Source organism: Paramisgurnus dabryanus, chromosome 6, assembly GCF_030506205.2.
Source record: "Paramisgurnus dabryanus chromosome 6, PD_genome_1.1, whole genome shotgun sequence".
NCBI classification, from domain to species: Eukaryota; Metazoa; Chordata; class Actinopteri; order Cypriniformes; family Cobitidae; genus Paramisgurnus; species Paramisgurnus dabryanus.
The window spans coordinates 36,856,651-36,876,789 of record NC_133342.1 but is presented as its reverse complement, the minus strand read 5'-3'; the positions used below and the strand labels follow the sequence as shown (position 1 = coordinate 36,876,789).

General features: G+C 36.2%; 1 protein-coding gene across 1 annotated transcript; it reads left to right on the top strand.

Moving 5' to 3' along the window:
• Positions 1–3,356: 3,356 nt before the first annotated feature.
• Positions 3,357–20,139, top strand: acvr2bb (activin A receptor type 2Bb). The gene is made up of 11 exons (XM_065276640.2): positions 3,357–3,831; positions 8,190–8,397; positions 10,542–10,651; positions 11,159–11,310; positions 11,852–11,995; positions 12,082–12,225; positions 15,438–15,583; positions 15,689–15,803; positions 15,905–16,043; positions 17,001–17,131; positions 17,300–20,139. The coding sequence occupies exons 1-11, from the start codon at positions 3,780–3,782 to the stop codon at positions 17,501–17,503; spliced, it is 1,545 nt and encodes a 514-aa protein (XP_065132712.1). The 5' UTR covers positions 3,357–3,779; the 3' UTR covers positions 17,504–20,139.

The window sequence follows — 20,139 nt, the reverse complement described above, 5'->3', positions numbered from 1 at the left end:
AGATTTGGATTTTAAAATAAAGTGCAATTCTTACAAACTATTTTCTCAGTTCTTGTCTGTTTTTGTATTTATATAGAGGAGCTGAAATAAAAATGAAAAAGTGTTCTTTTACAGTAAATGATTTCACAATTTCAAACTTTTGGTTAGTAATACTTTTCTAGATAAGCAGTGTTCCTGTTTTTTGCATTGTGTTACAAACCTCTCAAGACACTAGAGCTCATACCAACATGGTGTGTTCACTACTTACTACTAGGATGCAGAGGTCACATTTTAAATATGGGCTACCTGACAATTCACTTTCACTTTTTACCCACACTTTCTCCTTAAAAAGCATAGTTTTGCTTAAATTTAATTTATACTGTATGTTGAACCTGATGTGAACACCTTACCTCCCCCATACACGTCTCACGTGACCCCCCTCATTATGTAATACTTACACCCATTAACACAGACACACACAAAATCTCTGCGTATTCCCTTACATTTAGATATTTTTAAGACCAAAATGCATGAATTTAAAACAACTTGATTTTGCAAGTCAATTCAACATGCTATTTTAAGTTTTGGCAGTGTATGATCATTATATTAATGTGTCTTGTGGACTTTTATAGTTTATTTTATAGTATAGTTTATTTTTATTGTCTATCCTTTCAGTTTTTTAACCCTGTTGTTAATAAGCGAGATATTATTTATACATTTAATCTTTGTTAAAGTGATTAAATTAATTACTTTAATGCTATTTAGCTTTAATATGTTGACCAAACATATGTTGCATTTGGCATTTTTTTTAAAAAATAAAGAGATTTTCGAGGTTTTGTGAAAACTTGATTATTGTTTGTTCTGCTTCTCAGTTCAAACTGTCTCCTCTGGTAGTTAAATATCACACACTCAGTTGCTGTTTGCTTCTCGGTTTGAGAACAGATTCTTTCAGAGTCTTTGTATTAGAAAGTGGGGAATATCCTGGGTTTGTTCGTGACAGCTGAATATCCGGCGGTCTGGGGGTGGGGTAAAGAATGTGACCCTCTGAAGTTTGTGTTAGCAGGGTGGAACAGAACGGACAAAGCCGTGACCTCAGATGTCAACTAGCACTGGGGGTTTCTCTCACTCTTTGTGTTTTTAATGCAGTCCATTGGTTGTGCACAGAAGAAAGGGAAGACATAACCAAGATACATTCAGGTCGTACAATTATATCAGTTTAGTATCAGATGAATATTTGTATACCATGAATACAGTACCATTAAAGTAATGCTGAACAATAACATACAAAGTCAGTTGTTTTAGGGTCATTTCAATGATTAAAGTTCAGCACTGTAAAAAAATTATGTGATCAATAATCCATATAAGCAGAAAGTGGGTTGGGATATTATGGGGGATCGTGGTCAGCCTTATGGTGGGTTTTCTTTTTTTTATTGTTTTGTTTTGCCTTTTTAATGTTGTACCACATTAAGTTTTAAGTTACCTTTAAGTTAACCACTTTTTTTAATTAATTTTTTATGAGTTATAAAAAAGGCTCTCAAAATGTACAAGTGAATTGTATGTTAAATCATATGCTTTAATAAAAAGACGTTTGATAAAAACGCCAAAAGCATATGTTTTGCAGTTTAAGCAATTTCAACATGTTTTTAGAAATTATAGCATTTATCATAATCACAATTAATCATAGTAAGTTTTATTGATTTGCACTGTGGCAACATGTTTAATTTTATAGTATTTTAAAATAATACACCTAAAAATTAGCACAACTGCTGTAAAAAACATTATGGCAACTTTTTGGTACATGGCCTCATTTTATAACTTTATTTAATAAAGTTATTTAGTCAATTTCAACTTCTCATAAGTTATAAGAGATTCAACACGACTTTTGAGACACTTTAGTATAATTTAATGAGTTTAAAGTTGGTAACTGAGGAGCTGCTTGTTCACATCAATTAAAGTCATAAAAATTTGACTTTTTCCATGTTTAAGAGCTATAATTGGGTCCCCAGTGCTTCTATTAACCTAGAAAATGTGGAAAAGACAAACCATTCTCTGCAAACATGTGAAAAAATAGGTAATTAAAGATTTGGCTCCCCTTGTGATGTCAGAAGGGGATACCACCCCTTAATCTGCTATCCAATCACAGCACTGCCATTAAGTGCAGAGATCAACTCATTTGCATTTCAAAGGACACACCCAAAACACCACAGTTTTGCTCATACCTACAAAGTGGCAATTTTATCATGTTATAATAAATTATCTGTTGGGTATTTTGATCTTAAACTTCACTTATGTACTCTGGGGACACTAAAGATTTATTTTACATTTTAACAAAATCATGTGAAATATCCCCATTAAGTTAATGTAAACATTTTTTTTATTTTTTTTTATTTTATGACATCAAATTTGTATAGCTATGACTTTTTTTTGGTAATTTTTACTTTTTTCTCAAAAATATTACAACTTTATTGTCTTTATTGTGACTTTCTTCCTGTTATGACTTTATTCTTGTTATTTTATTTATTTTGTCTTTGTTCTCAAAAAACGTATGAGTTAAGTCTCGCATTATTCACTGTAAAAATGCATCATTTTTGTCAAATAAACAAATATTTTTATACTAATTTTACTTAAAAAATAAAGTTTAGCAATTTCAACTTGTTTTTATAAGTTATGTGAACTATTCACAGGTCAAAACTTAAAATAGTACATTGACTTGAAACCAAGCTGTTTTAACTTTTTTTTTAAAAGTGTAATGATTTTAATCTCTAGATGTTTTTTGTGATTATTTTTTTACTTGGCCAGTTGGCCCTAATCCTCCTTCATATTTTTAAAGGGATAGTTCACTCAAAAATAAAAAATTGGGTTATCATTTACTCACTCTCATGTTGTTACAAACCTGTATAAATTTCTTTGTTCTGATGAACCCCAAGAAAGATATGTTAAGGAATGTTCGTAGTAAAAACAGTTTGTGAGCCCCATTTCCTTCCATAGTATTCTTTTTCCTACTATGAAAGTGAATGAACACTTTGGTTACAAATATTCCTCAAAATATCTTCCTTCGGGTTCATTAGAACAAAGAATTTTATACAGGTTTGTAACAACATGAGAGTGAGTAAATGATGACAGAATTGTCATTTTTGGTGAACTATCCCTTTAAGATAAAATAGGTAAGCATCTTAATTTTTTTATTACCATTTTTTATTTTAATTTTTTTGCATTTTTATACACAGTATATTTTCTCCAACTTCATGCAACAATTTATTGCTTGGATATTGTTTTTAAATAGAGTTTTAAATATGTGACTAGCAGCTCAATGATTAATTCAATCCACACCACAGTGGCCCTAATGAACATCCGGGTTTCCCCGCTGGCACGGCTGTTGTTCGGCTCTCAGGAGCCATTTTGGAAGCTGTTCAGCTTTTCGCATGTCTGTCCCTTTACTGGCCCTCACCAACTGCCCCAGCAGTAGCAGTAGCACGCGGAGGGGGAAAATCACAGTGGAGCGTTTTGTTTCTACCCCAGGCGTTTAACAAACTCAAGCTTCTACCAAGAGCCCGTCAATGCTACCGGGCCAGAATGAAATGTTGGTTGTTTGTGGCATCACGAACTTTAATTCATTGGATCGCGCTTGTGGTAGAGACCTTGCGTTTCAATTTTGAACGGGAGGTTTTGTTATTGTAGCGGCGAGGAATTGCGCGCAGGCCTCTTCGCGTTCACGCGTTTGCGCGCACGTTTCTTTTCGTTTTAAATGCTTACACAGCCTAAATGACAATATTTATCTCCAGGATCCTTAAGGAAGGAATATGTTTGTTCCCTGGCTGATTTTTACACTCATCTGGGCAAGCTGGTGTACAGGTAAGCGTTTAATCTTCAGTGTTTGATCAGCTGGGTCGATAAGTCTTTGTAACATGTAGCGCGAGTGTTACAATGTTTCACTTATTGTGTTTTAAAAAATAGCGAACTGTATACATAAACAGCGTTTTGGGGATGTAATGGTTCAAAGCTGCCCATGGTCTCCAAAATGCTATGTATGGCACTTATACAAAGCCATTCTAGTCAGTGATTGTTTGGGTTCAGGGTGAAATCCATTTCAAACGAGTTAGTTAAATTGTTAATTTATTCTTGTGAAGTTAATTTAAGGTTTTGAATTGTATAGTAAGACTGTTCTCGTTGAGCATGGATACAGACAGCATTGGTACATTTGAACAAAGTAAGACAGCTGCTGTCTTATAAAAACAATTGATGTCCACACAGCAACTGTTACATTTTTGCTTCATGTTTTCCTACAGCGTTTGCCTTCTTTACTCGGAGATTAAAACCTTTAACTTGATTTGCATAATTTGCACAAAAGTTTTTGTTTTTGTTCGTTTAAAATTGGCTGTGATTTGTTTACTTTAATGTGGTCATTTGTCAAATATAACCTTTATATTGAATTTATGTTCCTTGTATAGCTGACATGAATAAGGTGAAATAGAATAGTTAACATACAAAAAATACAACAGTAAATAAAATCATTATAAAAGACAAATCAAGTTTGGGAGCATGACATCAGATTTTGAGTTACATTTTATTTTGTGATTGTTAGCTATTGTTACCTAACAGTGAACAATAATTGTACAGCATTTATTAATCTTAGTTTATGATGATTACTAAAAAAATTTAAAGCCAAAAGTTGTTACTGTTAACATTAGTTAATGTAACATTGGTATTAACTAACTTAACATTAACAAATATTAATAAAAGTTAATAAACTATATTGTTGTCTGTTAGTTCATGTTTGCTAATGCATTTACTAATGTAAACGAATACAAACTTATTGCAAAGTGTTACCAGATTTAGTTTATTTTGTAGTTTTGCGACTAATATTTTAAACAAAAAACATTGTTTTTACACTTAATGTAGGAATATCTTATCATCCCATTGTCTTCCCAAATTCCCTTGTAGTTAAATCTGTTTGACTTGGACACACAAAGCTTTCCACTTTGTTGGGTTATTGTTTTGTTGATCAGTAAAGATCTTTATATCCTGAATGCTGGTTTGTAACGGAGTCCTTTACAGGTCCTACACTGAGAAAACCTCTTGAAAACAAAAGGGTCTTTGATACACCCTCCAGATCAAGAGACTGTGTGTCTGTGAATGTGTGTGTGTTAGCTGTGGGATAAAATCTGAAAGAAAGGTAAAATCTGTGGGATTTGGTGCAAAGGTTCACCACAGGGGTCCTTAAAAATACATGCAGAGCTCCTTCTCTTATTGCATGTGTGAGAGTGCTGTGGGTTTTAAGTTGGGGGTTGCTGATGTAATTCACTCTTATCATGTGACACCTAGTATCAGTGACCGTAAAGAAGCTGTAGATACCACAGTGTGTGTTCATTTGTCCATTAATAGCTTCACAAATAGCTTTTTATAACAATAATATGGCATTTTAACCCTTCTCCAATGTTTCTTAATCCTGGGGTATTAGTTTTTACTTGTAGGTGGGATTACATTTGTGGGAGGATGGGCAGCCTGCAGCTATAAATGTAATGTAAAGGGACAGGTTGGGTTTTTTTTAAGAATGTTACATGCAATGGAGAAAAATGGTCATGGTAGTGTAGCTTGTTGTTTTTTGTTTTGTCATTGCTGTTATTTTCTCTGCATTAAATCTGACCTGATGCATCTTCGTCGTCCTCGACTGTTGTGCGGACTCTATGTAAACATCTCACGATCCTTGACCCAATTCGCGGTCGGCGCTAATGTGTGCGGCGATGCACGGCATTATGGCATTCGGTTACATGCAGACCTGAATCCTGACAGCTGATCCAACATCTGGATTCGATTTGGTGGTTTTCCCTGAAGACCACAGAAACTGGATTCACTGGTCTTAAATCACCAAGTGCCATGAAACGTGTGGTTTGTGACTGATTGTTTAGCGTGTTTTCGTATTGGGCTTTGATGGGTTGTTAAACACACATTATGGTTTTATGATGAGTGCCTTTTTAAATGTTTTACATCCCATTAGTTTTTTTATTTACAGATTAAATGTTGGCTGTCTTTAAATTGGCGACTAGTGAACGGCTTCATGTTTGCTTTCTTTCTGTGGCAACACAACAGTATATGGATGCACGAGCCACATTTAAAAAAATTTTGATGGCATTTCTATTAAATGCTTACACATCGGAATAAATGCATGTAATGGGAAAAAGCACAGACAGACATATTTTAAACAAACCATTTAGCCCAAAATTAGGGCCCTGCACTATATTGAGGATCTGCCATCTGCATCAACCTTAAACTTTTGGAAATATATTAAGGGATGGGCATTGTTCAGTAATATTCAAATATTTGAGCTCATAAAAAGCGAATATTAGTTTATTTAAATGTTATTAAGGACATTTGTTTTTAAAGCTTTATGTATTTTTCATTTTGTCACAATTTCACATAAGGTTTATGATTAGGAAATATCCACAACATGCTGAATTATAGTCTCTATGTTTATTTAAATTGAAAACATTGTAAACAAATCTTTAGACTATTTTTCTCAAATAGTTTTTTTAATGAAAATGGCATTAAAACCCTGCGCGGAGTGAAGGCTGAGTCTAATCTTCGGTGTTTAACTCTTTCACCGCCAGCATTTAAAAAAAAAAAGTTGCCAGCCAGCGCCAGCGTTTTTCATGATTTTCACCAAAGTTTAATGTCTTCCAGAAAATGTTCTTCTTTAAATATATAAACATACAATATACCAAATGAAAGAAAAGACCCTCTGCTTTCAAAAAAAAAAAACGTTTCATCCTACCTTCAGTGGTTCTTTTGTAATCAGCTTTTCAATATGGGTAGGTTTCTGCAAAAACACCACATTTTGAGCAAAAAGCAGAGATAATTCCATTTTTGTGACAGACTTTTCATAGAGATCCCATTCAGAGCGATCTTTAAAACAGACACGGACATGCAGTCGCTTGCCATAGGGCAATACTTCCGGGTTTAAAAAGTTGCGGAAGGCGCCACTTGGTGGATAATAGCGGTATTGCGGAAAGATGGAAAATCTCGTCATTGGCGGGGAAGCGTTTTCTCTTAATTGACGAGATATCTCGTCAATGGCGGTGAAAGAGTTAAAGTCGTTTGTTTTAAGACTCAATGCACTCAATCAGTTTCAATATACTGATTAATATCCAGCTGTTTATTATGTTCACTTCAACAAGAAAGAAAACGTAGTTCAGTGATCACGAGTGTGATGACGGCCAATGCTTGCTGTGTGTGTGCTTTGTGAGCCCTCATGTCTAAGGAACATATATGAGGTATAAACCGTTTCAGCAGTAACAACATAAACAAGCCGCTGTCGCGGTCCGCACGTAACTTCCGGTAATCTCCGCTAATAATAAATAACAACAAAGTTCTCTAAATATAGTTTATTTATATAACAAGCAAACAAAACAACACATATATTGCCTAGGAAACCAAATCATTTGTTATTTTCGACGAGGCATTTGTTCAAGAGATCAGTTTAGCAACTAGTCAGACCATTAAAAAAACGAAACCGGAAGTAAGGTTCGGATCCAGACGTGTATCACATGCGTCCGATGAAACCGTCTATACACACTGGTAAATGGATGTCAAGAGCTTCGCTCTTGCAGTGAATATACACGTACATATATGGTGGACACAGCAGTAGTGGATTAGTTGCTTTCCTTCTCCTTTCCTAAATGTGCTGGTAATATACTTTCAAAACTGTGCGGACGTGTGCGCACGCGTCGCGGAAAGAAAGTATACTGTATCTTTTGGTCTGCTGTGCCCTGGGCTTTAACAAAACATGCTTGTGCTCTGGCAAAGCTTGTGAATGTTTGCAATGCATGACGAGAAACGGACGTACCTTTATTTATGTCCGCCATTAAACAAATGGGAAATGTGTTTGTGCATTTCTGTCAGCTATAATGGGTTTTAAAAATGACTAAATCTAAAATGTGCCAAATTATGTGACATTTGGCGTTGTACAGTGCATTCCGTTTTATGCTATGTGTACAACATTTATTTGTTTTGGCTAATTTTAACCAAAAGTGTTTTTTTTTTAATTTTGGGATATAATTTACATAATTTACCAATTTTTTTATATTAAGAAAATGTGATTTCATAGCCTGTGAAATTACATTAAATTTAGCATTTTACAAATAACTATAGTCAAATAGTCAAATATTTAAATGAAAATGTTTTCTTGTTTTATATATGTGTGTTTCTCTTGTCAGGAGCGAGTCAGGGTGAGGTGGCGACAAGAGAGTGCGTCTACTACAATGATAACTGGCGGACGGAGAAAACCAATCAGAGCGGTTTTGAGAGATGTGAGGGTGAAAAAGACAAGAGGCTTCACTGTTACGCCTCCTGGATAAACTCTACTGGAACCATCCGCCTGGTCAAGAAAGGTTGCTGGCTTGATGATTTCAACTGTTATGACAGGTAAACCATACCACTACAGTAGTTATAAACTTGTCTTCCATGTGTCATATTGGTGCCTGTAAATCTTACATGGGTGTTTTCACCATGACCAACTAGCATGCAACATGGTCTCAACATTGCGTATGGGTGATTATATAACTCTAGGTTTTGATTTGATGTCCAAAGTCATTATTATGATTTTGATTATGATATTGTTGTCAGAATTAGTCTGTGTCAATTCTGTCAATGTCAAACTCTGTTACCACAGAAGAGTAACATTATAACTGTAATGTTAACTGTATGTAATAGAAATGACAATCATATTCATATAATATATTAGGCATTAGACTTTATTCTCATCATGAATTAAGCCTTACAAGCTGGCCTGGCGTTTAAAAAAAGAACAAACTGACAATCATACACAGAGAAACACTCTCTTCCTCACACTCTCTAACACACACACACACACACACACACGATTATCTACACTGTTACTCTAGCTTGGTAAGAGGGTTTAACAGTAACACATATGACTAATTCAGACAACAGGAAATCATATTTTTTTTAGCTATGCAAGACACTTTTTACAGGAAGTATTATATTGTTTTGGCCTGTTACATCTCGAGATCCATGATTATGAGTACCACATTATTAAAATAACTAAATGATAATAATCACTTTGGGACCAAATGTACTTGCAATTATATAATCACCAATATGTCTGAACTGTTGCTTTGTAATCCTGACGTGGGAATCCATGGGTGTAGTTCATTACATTACATAACATCAACTTTAAATATGATCCAGTTGAAACCTAACAAATTCCAGATTCTGTCACATGGGACATCCAACCACAGATCTCAAATGTGACATTGTCCATTAAAGAAAAATCCTATATTGGTCTTCCATATGATTTTTTTACGGTCTTACTAAAATAGCACTAAAAAGGTTGTGTGTGAAACTTATACATGCTTTCTCATTTTCTTCAATTTTTTTCAATATCAGTTGATTTTGTTGGTATTAAGGATGTTCATATTGACTTGTTAACCATTAACTGAATGTAAGAATTTATGACCGATTAAAAGGATAAATATGTGTTAGCACATTGTGCATGTCGACACGTACCTACAGACATTTCGCCACCTCTCAATCTTTCATTTGTAAATGATGCGAATCATTTCTGATGTGTAGTAATCATTTGTGTGCGCTAGGGATGCACCGATAGGATTTTTTTGGGCCGATAACGATTTAAACTGACAAATTCTGGCCGATGCCGATATTAAACACTTGTATACAATACTATACAGTTGGTCTATTAGCTAGTTTATTTCTGCCTCAAATAATTTTTACTGAACATGGATTTGATCTAATTAACATTCAACTGACCAACATAATAAGAGAGGCACAAAATAAGCTAAAACAAATATAATAAGACAGCATGACAACCTTCAAAGGTGGTTTTTGCTATTCAGCATTTATTTTATTAACAACATTAACTCATTTTTTACATATAATGGATTTTTTTATGCAGTTAATTAATAAACAATCAGTATCGGCCTTTCTCGTACTATTGCCGATATGCCGATGGTTTTAAATTCATCAAAAATCGGCCGATACATCGGTGCATCACTAGTGTGCGCACAAGATGACGCGGTCTGTCTCACGGGGGTCCGGACAGACCTGCACTGATCACCTTTGTGCTAAACACTGACCATAAACATCTCTCGCAAGCAGACAAAGAAGACTCAAAAGCAAAACTTTTTTAAAATGTGTCCTTTAGAAATTGCAACAGTAGTGGATTTTAATCCAATTGGACTGATCGCGTGCTCTTTGATAATATAATTTTCTGTGAAAAATTGATAATGTATGAATTCTGGTTCTGTTGTTAATCTGTTGCTGCTGTTTGCCTGTTCAAATTAAATATAATGTTTATATTGTTTTTACCGGGTCACAGACAATCGTCAACTATATTTTTACTCAATGACAATTATTAAAATCTTATGTTAACAGTTATGTTTGGTTAACAAACTGCGGTTGTCGGTCAGGAAAGTTAACTGAAATAAACATCCCTAGTTGGTGTTTTCAATTATATCTGCTAGCCAGTAATTTCATAAATTCATTGTTTTCATTAAATTTATTCCTGTTTTCTGTTTTTGTGTGAGCAGACAGGAGTGTGTGGCTACAGAAGAGAATCCACAGGTCTTCTTCTGTTGCTGTGAGGGAAACTATTGCAATGAGAGATTCACACACCTTCCTGAAGCCATCAGCCCTGCAGGTACAGCTTTTAGATTATGTACAGAACATTCTGTGTAAATATAACCTTGATATCTTTAATATTGACTGAGTGAGGTCATGCCAAAGATTGAAATCAATGACTTTGATGCTCCTAATCTCATCATTAGCTTTTGAGACTTTATTCCATGGTGCTGTTGAATGCTTTATTCTGATTGGTTGAGAAATGATCCACGGGTATACATTATTTTTCAATAAATGCACACCTAACCTGTCAAATGTTTTAAAAACAACCACCAGAGCAATGCCTGTGGTATCCGTGGTATAAGCAGAATAATTGACTCCGGTCCTTTAAATTATTTGAGAATAATGCACTCCTGCATTGCAACAACACAATGTGTATTTTCACCTTGGGTGTGCATTATTGTCTAATAATTCAAAGGGATTTTACAGGGTCACATATGTGTTTGTGATTGTTTTTTAGACCTGTAGCTGTTCTTCATCTGCTGCTGCTTTTGTTGAGTTTTGGTTTGTGTTTTTGTTTCTGTAGTAAAGATTCAGCCACCACAACCGGGTCCACCTCTGTTAGCTGTGCTGGTTTATTCTCTTCTTCCTCTGGCCATTCTCACTCTGACCCTGCTGCTCGCCTGCTGGACGTACCACCAACGAAAACCCCCTTATAGACACGTCGACCTCAGCCAGGTTTGACAACTATTGACAACTAACTCTTCATTTAACCTAAACAAGCTTTGGGTCATATGTTTGCAATGAGCATTTCAGAAACATGTTATCTCTGGCGTCAGAGTTTTACTCAGGGATTCAGTTTAAGTGTATTAATTTGGTGTAAATAGTGTAGTTATAGTTTTTTTGTTTAGTTTTTTAAAATCACAAATGTTTTGTTTAAAAGTTATGTATGGTTAGACACATGAATGCAAGTGCACATGTGTTTTGAGTGCATGCAAGAGCTTTGAAAATTTAAACGTATATTAGTAATTTTCAGGTTTTAAATCTTTATTGAATCTAATTTAAAGGGATTTTACAAAATTTAAACCGACATCGAATCGCATATTGAATATTGCATTTATAACTGTTAAGTTAGCGCATACTGCAATTTTCTCCCGTTTTAAAATTTGTCTAAGCCCTTAATATATCCTAATGTTTATTTAGTTTCCTAAAACTGCTGTTTTAAATGTTGGTGTTTCATTGAAAATATTTGTGACAAACACTGATTTTCTTTTATTAGGATGCTGGCCTTCCTCCACCATCTCCTCTGGTTGGACTTAAACCGCTGCAGTTACTGGAGATGAAAGCCAGGGGGCGCTTCGGCTGCGTGTGGAAGGCCCAGTTACTGAGTGAATATGTGGCGGTGAAGATATTTCCTATACAGGTGAGTCTTGCACTCTTTGTTGTGTTTTTGGTTTATGGGTTTTTTTGTATAGTGCTGGTTTCTGAAATGAAGCGTGTGTTCAACAGGACAAGCAGTCATGGCAGAATGAAAGAGACATTTACCTCACCGAGGGTTTTAAACACGAGAATGTTCTTCACTTCATCTCGGCAGAGAAACGCGGCACCAACCTGCAGATGGAGTTGTGGTTGATCACAGAATTCCACGAAAGGGTCAGTCTGTGTGTTTGTTGGAAATTTTATGCACAATATTTTTTCCAAATAGCTTTGCCAGTGTTTTTCAAATACGGGTACAGCTCACGCATCAGGGATAAGGTACGATATGTGCACAGAATGCAATCTTTTGTGTGCGGAACATAGGTCAATTTTTGTGTTTCCACACAAACATATTAAGTGGCGAAAGTCTCCGCGTTCAGCGCAAGTCTAACATATAACATAATTCGGCACGCAGAAAGATTTTTATTTACTTAGTTGTATATTCGTTTGATAATTGATGTAAACGTTTAAGGGGCCGCTTACGTGTAGCTTTTAAAAGCGCACGTTAAACGCGTGTCAACGCGCTGTTTTGTTCTTTCAAAAGTGCTTGAGAGGTTGGGCGTCTTTTGTTGCTCCGCAATCATGAGCCGCGCTTGACAGCGAGAATAACGGAATGCATGATCAGATTTTTCATCTCACCTTACGTCAATCATATCATTGTCATAATGCGATCAGTTAATCTGGTCAGGACGGAGAAAAGCTGTAACCCGGCTTACTCAGCTGTGGAGGTTTTCCATTGGAGGGGTTCCACAGCTTACATTTGGCGACACAAGCAAAGATTAGGAGAAACATGCAAAAGATAAAAGATGTATGCAACTCGCTCATCTCAATATGAGTGTATAATAAGTATATCATCATCATGTTGCTTGCTATGCAGTTACACATAGAGCAGTAATATTATTTTTATACAGAGATGGTACATAACCAATTCAATACTGTGACTTAAAAAACCCAAAATAAATCAAAACGGAAACATTTTTTGGTGGCAAAAATTTAGGCTAATAGTTCATAAATGTATTCAGGAATTGAATTTGTTAGTTTAGTAAAAGGTTTTAGTAGAAAAAGTTAAAGAGAAGGTTAAGAAAAGATTTACCTACTGTTATAAAATAATGTAAAAAAGTATGTTATTTAGTGGAGAACTTTGCAGCAGTATTTTATTTATTATTCTTTTATTATCTAAATAACACACACACACACAATTTATATATAATGTGTGTGTGTTATTTATTATATTTTAATAAAAATTGTTTAAAAAAGTGTAAACAAATTGTTAAAAAAAGTTTATAGTAATAAACAACCTGCAGTTTAATTTTAGCATTTTCCCCATACTGTACTGAAAATGAAACGAACCGTGGCTTAAAAACCGAGGTACGCACCGAACCGTGATTTTTGCGTTACGTTTCACCCCTAATACGTATCATTTCTTTTATGGGAAAACCACGCCCACACGTCAATCAGCGGGAGAACAAGAACCAAGGATGCTTCATCACAATTTACAAATGCTGTTGGTTTCCAAGGCTGGAGGGGGCAGCAGAGAGAATAAAGCCTGGAGTATAGTTCGTTTTTACATGGTTGTACGTACAGCTTTGCAAAGCATAGTTTCTTTGATTTGTACACATACAAGGATGTGTGACGCATGCGCATTAACAACAAATTGCAATACCTCTCCTGGACTACATACTTCGGTACATGCATGCGCGACCTACGCATACAAAGTAGGACGCACAGTTACAAAAATCTGTCTGTGTGCGTTGTTTACTTTTAAAAAAGTCTCCTTACTTTGCCCTGATTCACAATTGTAAATCTATGATAATAATAAGTTGAGCTGTCAGGTACGATTTTGAAGGAAATGTCAGTTTGACGAGAACTCAAGTGTGTAAACTTGTCGAAACAAGTAGGCCTACATAGTTCATACTCCTGCACACGCATGTGGGTACAAAATATGCACAGTTTGCAATACTATTCTGATAATGAAATCTGTGTCACGCCATTGTATGCTGACCCTCGCATATGCGTAAAAATGAAATTTTTATATAACATGAAAAAAGCTGTGTAAGTGTTTTATTTGATAAATTATAGTTATTTTACGTAACAAACCCAAGCTTGTGTTGGCATGACCTTATTTGGCCTGCTAGAAACTTTCTTCTTCTGCCAACTCTTAAATGTCACATGCACTTGAATATAACGTCCATAAATTTATTCTAATGAACGTAAGAGTTCCAGGTTTTAAAGGAACACAATGACTTTTTGGGACTTTTGCTTATTCACCGTATCCCCCAGAGTTCAATACATCAATACATACCTTTAGTGTTGGGGGTAACGCATTACAAGTAATGTAATTACTTTTTAAATGTACACATTCATTTTTGAATTACTTAAAAAAAAAGTTACGTTTTTAGTTTAATTAATTTCATAAAAAATATGTACTGAATAAACTAAACGTAGTCACATAATACACTCTATGTGCACACGCCTGTGTGGGAACAGTTTGAGTCAGATACTAAGATGGCAGAGCTCGACATTTGTGTGATGAAATATGCAATTTCTGAATGCAGAACTTCTCAATCATAAAAAACACCTGTAAGGCCTGAAAGAGATCAAGACTCGGCCAAGAAAAAGTTACGTAAAAGTAACTAAAAAGTTACTAAGTAACGCAATTAGGGAGTAACTTAATATTGTAAAGCATTACTTTTAAAAGTAACTTTCCCCAACACTGCATACCTTTTTAATCTCTGTGTGTGCCGTAACTCTGATGCACCCACCACTAGCCTAGCTTAGCCCAAAGTCTGGAAGTAAATGGCTTCAGCTAGCATACTGCTCACAATAAGTGACAAAATAACGCCAACAGTTTCCTATTTATATTTAGTGATTTGTATAGTCACAGCATGTACAAATAACAAGGTCATATGAGACCCAGCCATCTTTTAACGTAAACATACTGGGAACTAGGAGGAGCAGAGCAAGTGTTGCGCTAATCACTTCGCCCAAGTAGCAGTGCTTCACCTTCTGAGAATATAGTTCCCAGTATGTATAAGGTTAAAATGTCTAATATGACCTTGTAATTTGTACACACTGTGACTATACAAACCACAACATATAAATAGAATAATGTTGGCGTTATTTTGTCACTAATTGGGAGCAGTATGCTAGCTGAAGCTATTCACTTTCAGTCTTTGTGCTAGGTTAGCGGTGCGTGTGTTAGACAGAGTTACAGTACGCACGGAGATGAAAAAGGTATGTATGGACTTATCTAACTCTGGGCGATACAGTGAATAAGCTAAAGTCCCACAAAATCGGCGTGTTCCTTTAAATCTTACATATATTATTTGAGGTGATTACGATAGTTATTCCAGAATTTTATCCTAAAGCCCAAATTGTTTGCATTGCAGGGTTCGCTTACAGATTATCTGAAGGGGAACCCGGTGAGCTGGTCTCAGTTATGTCACATCTCAGCCACCATGGCCCGGGGCCTGGCACACCTTCACGAAGATCTTCCTTACAGAGCCGAGGGACCTAAACCAGCCATTGCACACAGGTACGCAAGGCAAAACTCAGCATAGTGCGGTTATGATTTGTATAAACTGAGAAATCTACCGCTGTCACTGTCGACTTTGAATGATGTGAGATTTGTGCTCCGCAGAGATTTCAAGAGCAAGAACGTTCTGCTCAAGATGGATTTAACAGCTGTGATCGCAGATTTCGGCTTGGCTGTTCGGTTTGAGCCAGGAAAACTGCCTGGAGATACACATGGTCAGGTAAAAGAACATTCGTCTTTTGGATGAGATGTGCAAAAAAAGCTTTGTGTATAAAATAGTGAGCAACAAGCTGATGATTGTTTTGGGTTTTTTTGTCGCAGGTTGGAACACGGCGTTACATGGCCCCAGAAGTGCTGGAAGGAGCCATTAACTTCCAGAGAGACGCTTTCCTGAGGATCGACATGTACTCTTTAGGACTGGTGATCTGGGAGCTCATGTCTCGCTGCACGGCCGCCGATAGTAAGTCTATGCAAACCGTCAACTGTGAACCAGCCCACGCAAACCTCTGTGTTTTACACCCGACATGAGTGAATCACCAATTGAAGTCTGTCTACAGACATCCAACGGGGGTGTCTACATCCATTATTATAGTCTAAATTTATCTCTTTAAATTTAATGCTGTCAATTTAATGCTTGCAGGTCATCGAAAGTGCTTGAATCTATTTTATGCAAGAAGTTTTCTGGAAAAAAAATCCATATTATTCCCTGTGTAGTGTAGGATAATATCATAAAAATTCTAGACTTTTTAAGCACACGTGCTTAACTGTTTGCTTTAAATGCTTATATCTTCTGTATGCGAATGTTGATTCATACCAAAATGCTTTTTTGCATAGTTGTGTTTGACACATGAAAATGTCTCGGGTAACATATGAAACTGTTGTTCCCTGAGAAGGGAACGAGACACTGCGTCTCCCTTGCCATACTTCCTGCGTCCCTGTTACGCAGTCTTTGGCAATATTTCAGATAGCGATATACTTCCTGGCTCTCGTGTCACCCTGTATTTGTCGTTAAGCCCCACCATTGGTTGAATTTGATATACACATTCGGACGCACTTACCCATGGAGGCATCCCCAAAATGTCACTGCAGTGACACAGCGCGAGTTCCCTCTAAAGGGAACTGTAAAAATGTATCTTAAAAGGTAACATGATGTAACCTTGCTCTCACTTGAAATGTGTCCCCACATTTAGTCCTTGAATTTGAGGGTAGGTGCGGGAACCCTGTTTTCTGATTCAGTTTTGTAATCTTGTATCTTCTGGAATTAAATCTAAGTATTTATTTATTCAGATTTTTGCCCTGCCAAAACTTTTACTGGCCCCACCACAAAACAGGACTAAAATGGTTTTTGACCCCTGTTACTTTAATAAAAAATGTTTTGACACCAAACTAAACAATCCTGTTCTGGTGTCTCACTCAGGTCCTGTGGGGGAATACCAGCTGCCATTCGAGGAAGAAGTAGGCCAGCACCCATCACTTGAGGACCTTCAAGACGTGGTGGTCCATAAGAAGATGCGACCTGTCTTTAAAGACTGTTGGATCAAACATCCGGTGAGATATAAGCTTTAGCCTAGCAGTTACTTGACACGCTTTGACTTATTGAACCCAAGTGCCAATGTGGGCATACGAGGTTCTAATCTCTTCTCATTTTTGTACTTTTTGTATACATTTTCAGTTTTACTGACTTTATTTCCCACTGCTTTCTCACTGTTCGGTCAGGGTTTGGGCCAGTTATGCGAGACCGTTGAAGAGTGTTGGGACCATGACGCCGAGGCTCGACTGTCTGCGGGTTGCGTAGAGGAGCGCATCTCAACCATCACCAGGGCATGTAACACCATCAACACTTCTACCTCAGAGTGCCTGGTCTCAATGGTTACATCTGATAGCGATACGGACCTTCCACCCAAAGAATCCAGTACATAAAAACTGACCTTTGAACCAGGAGCAAACATCAGGGACTGCGAATCGACAGACGTATTACAACCTCTCCAGTAATGTGAACTTTGCTGCTAATGTGATGTTTTTTGGAATTTCACGTTATTTTATTTCTCACGCCGTTGGATTGGTTTCACCAGCGCGTTCATCTACTGAATTCTTCCAGAAGGAAGGCACAAAAAACCTCAAACGTATGAAGACTTTCAGAGGGCATTGTTTCAGACTGCTGGGATTATGAGCACGTTACCTCATCGATTTTAATGCCATTATTATGTTGTTTTTGCCTGCACTCCATGAATACCTCTTTTCAAATACTGACCTACAACAGCCCTAAACTACAAAACAACAGGAAGTCTGGCGACTGTTACATAAAACCCAACCTTCCAAGAGCACAAGATTTCTTTCTTACTCAGTGAATTTTTAGCGTAGTTTTATTGCTGTTAAATATACCTATTAAGCCATTTTTGTTGGGGGGGGTGTTTTTAGTTTCATTTTTTGTTGGCAGTCGTCTGGGACACTGGAAGCTGAGAGGCAGCGGGTCTGTTTTAGAGTTAGCGCGGCGTCGCCTTAAGCAGTTGTTGGCATTTGATTTTAAAGTAGCGTTCACCTCGTATGTTGCGATCGGTAAAGACTTCCTGAGGCTTGTCACTGGTGGCGAGTTTTACCGTATTTATTTGGTCAGCCGTTGACTTGCGATTTCTCGTAGGGCGTCTGAAGGTTATGTAGATGTTTTGTATTCAGTACCAGTTATGTTTTAGTATATTGACAAGAGCTGCCGTCGACATTTACTTTCGACATCAAGCTCGATTCGGCTAACTTTCATTTCAGTCACAACTGATGTATTCGTGTATCAGGAAAGTGTTGTTGTTTATCCAGTGCACTACTCAGGTAAATTTTGTTTGTGATTGTGACCTCTTTACAGCAATAGTTCTCAGTAGTGAGGTGAATCTTATATACATCTGAAATTTCACTCTTAAATCAAAAGAAACACATTTTATTTATAAAATGAGATTTTTTTATATATGTAAATGATGCCTTTTCAGGACCATACATTTTTGCATTGTGAAGACAAGGGATAGTTCAATTTCTGTCAAAACTTACCCTCATGTTTTTACAAACCTGTATTCATTTCTTTGTTCTGCTGAACAAAAATGAGGTATTTTGAGAGATGTTTGTAACCAAGCAGGTCTTGGGCACATAGAATTATGCTATGGAAGTGAATGGTGCCCCAGATCTGTTTGGTTATAAACATTTTTTGAAATATGTTCCTTTGTGTTTGCAGAACAAAGAAATGTATAAAGGTTTACGTAAATGATGACAAAATGTTCATATCCCTTTAAATTAAGGTTGTGTTTGTTTACATTTAATAGCTGACATGATCTAACAATGTACAATACTTTTACAGCATCTTAATTTTAGCATTTACTGATGCATTTTTAAAATCAAAAGCTATCTAGCATTATTAGTTTATGTTAGCTGTAATGCATTTACTAATGTTAGCAAATGCCACTTTATTGTAAAGTGTTACTAAAATTTCAATGGTCCTTTAATTCTTTTGAAATAAGGTAGTGAAATAAAGGCGTTTCTAGAGGCAGTTTTCATGAGATTTCCCCCATGAACAGTGAAGAAAATGATCTCGCAATAATTTTACTGTTGCAACCGACTGAATGTCTGTAGTTCAGTGATCGGTGCTGTGAAACTGTTTATTCATCTCATTGAACCTCTCAGTATTGTGAACTTTGCATTGTTCATAAACAGGCAGCTTTTATTGATCGGACTCATCAATTTTCTTTTATGATAATGCTAAAACAATCACTGAATCGCAGGCGTCATATACTCAGTGATTAGATATACCTCAGATATTGTGACCTTTTTTGTTTTAGTAAAGTATTTTATTCTGTTTGTGGTAGCAATATAATTTAATATAAGCTGCTTTTTGTGATTTTTAAAGAGATTTTTTTTGTCGTCTAATGTTTATTTTTAACAGAAGGTGCTCTATTTGATTGCCAGGTGCTCGTGCGTTTCATGAAGTCATTTATATATATATAGAGATTTGAAATGACTTCGGAGTAACTCTTCTCTCTGAATACGTGGAGAAGATGGATTTCTTTTCTCTGAATACATGCAGGTTTTCCTCAGCATTAGTTTGTTTGTGTGGTACATGTATCTTCACTTACTTCCATCTTAGCAATGTATTAAGTTGGACTTCTCTATTATCAAATCAGGGATTTGAAATGTAATTAAAGTATTGCAGTGCAAGTGGTGCAAAGTTAGTTTAAGCCAAACTCTGTATTTTATCAGGTGTTGATGAATGATTCATCTTTTATTGTATATAAGTTCATTAAAACAGTTAACCGATGTAGTTGAAAGCATCTTTTACCCTTAAACTTGTTATATTTCTATACGTTCTGCATCAAGCCCGAAGAAGTGGTGATGTGTAGGTTTCCCATTATCCATAGCCATCCAGATGTGGAATGGATTCTCGTTTGGGAGATGAAGAACTTGATTTTGATTTTTACTGCTGCTAATGTAGTAAATTACATTGTGTTGCCCCTGTATATGGGTCATTTTGGATTCGGCTGCCATGTTCAGTATTTTCTTGAATTAAACATTACCTATGTTTA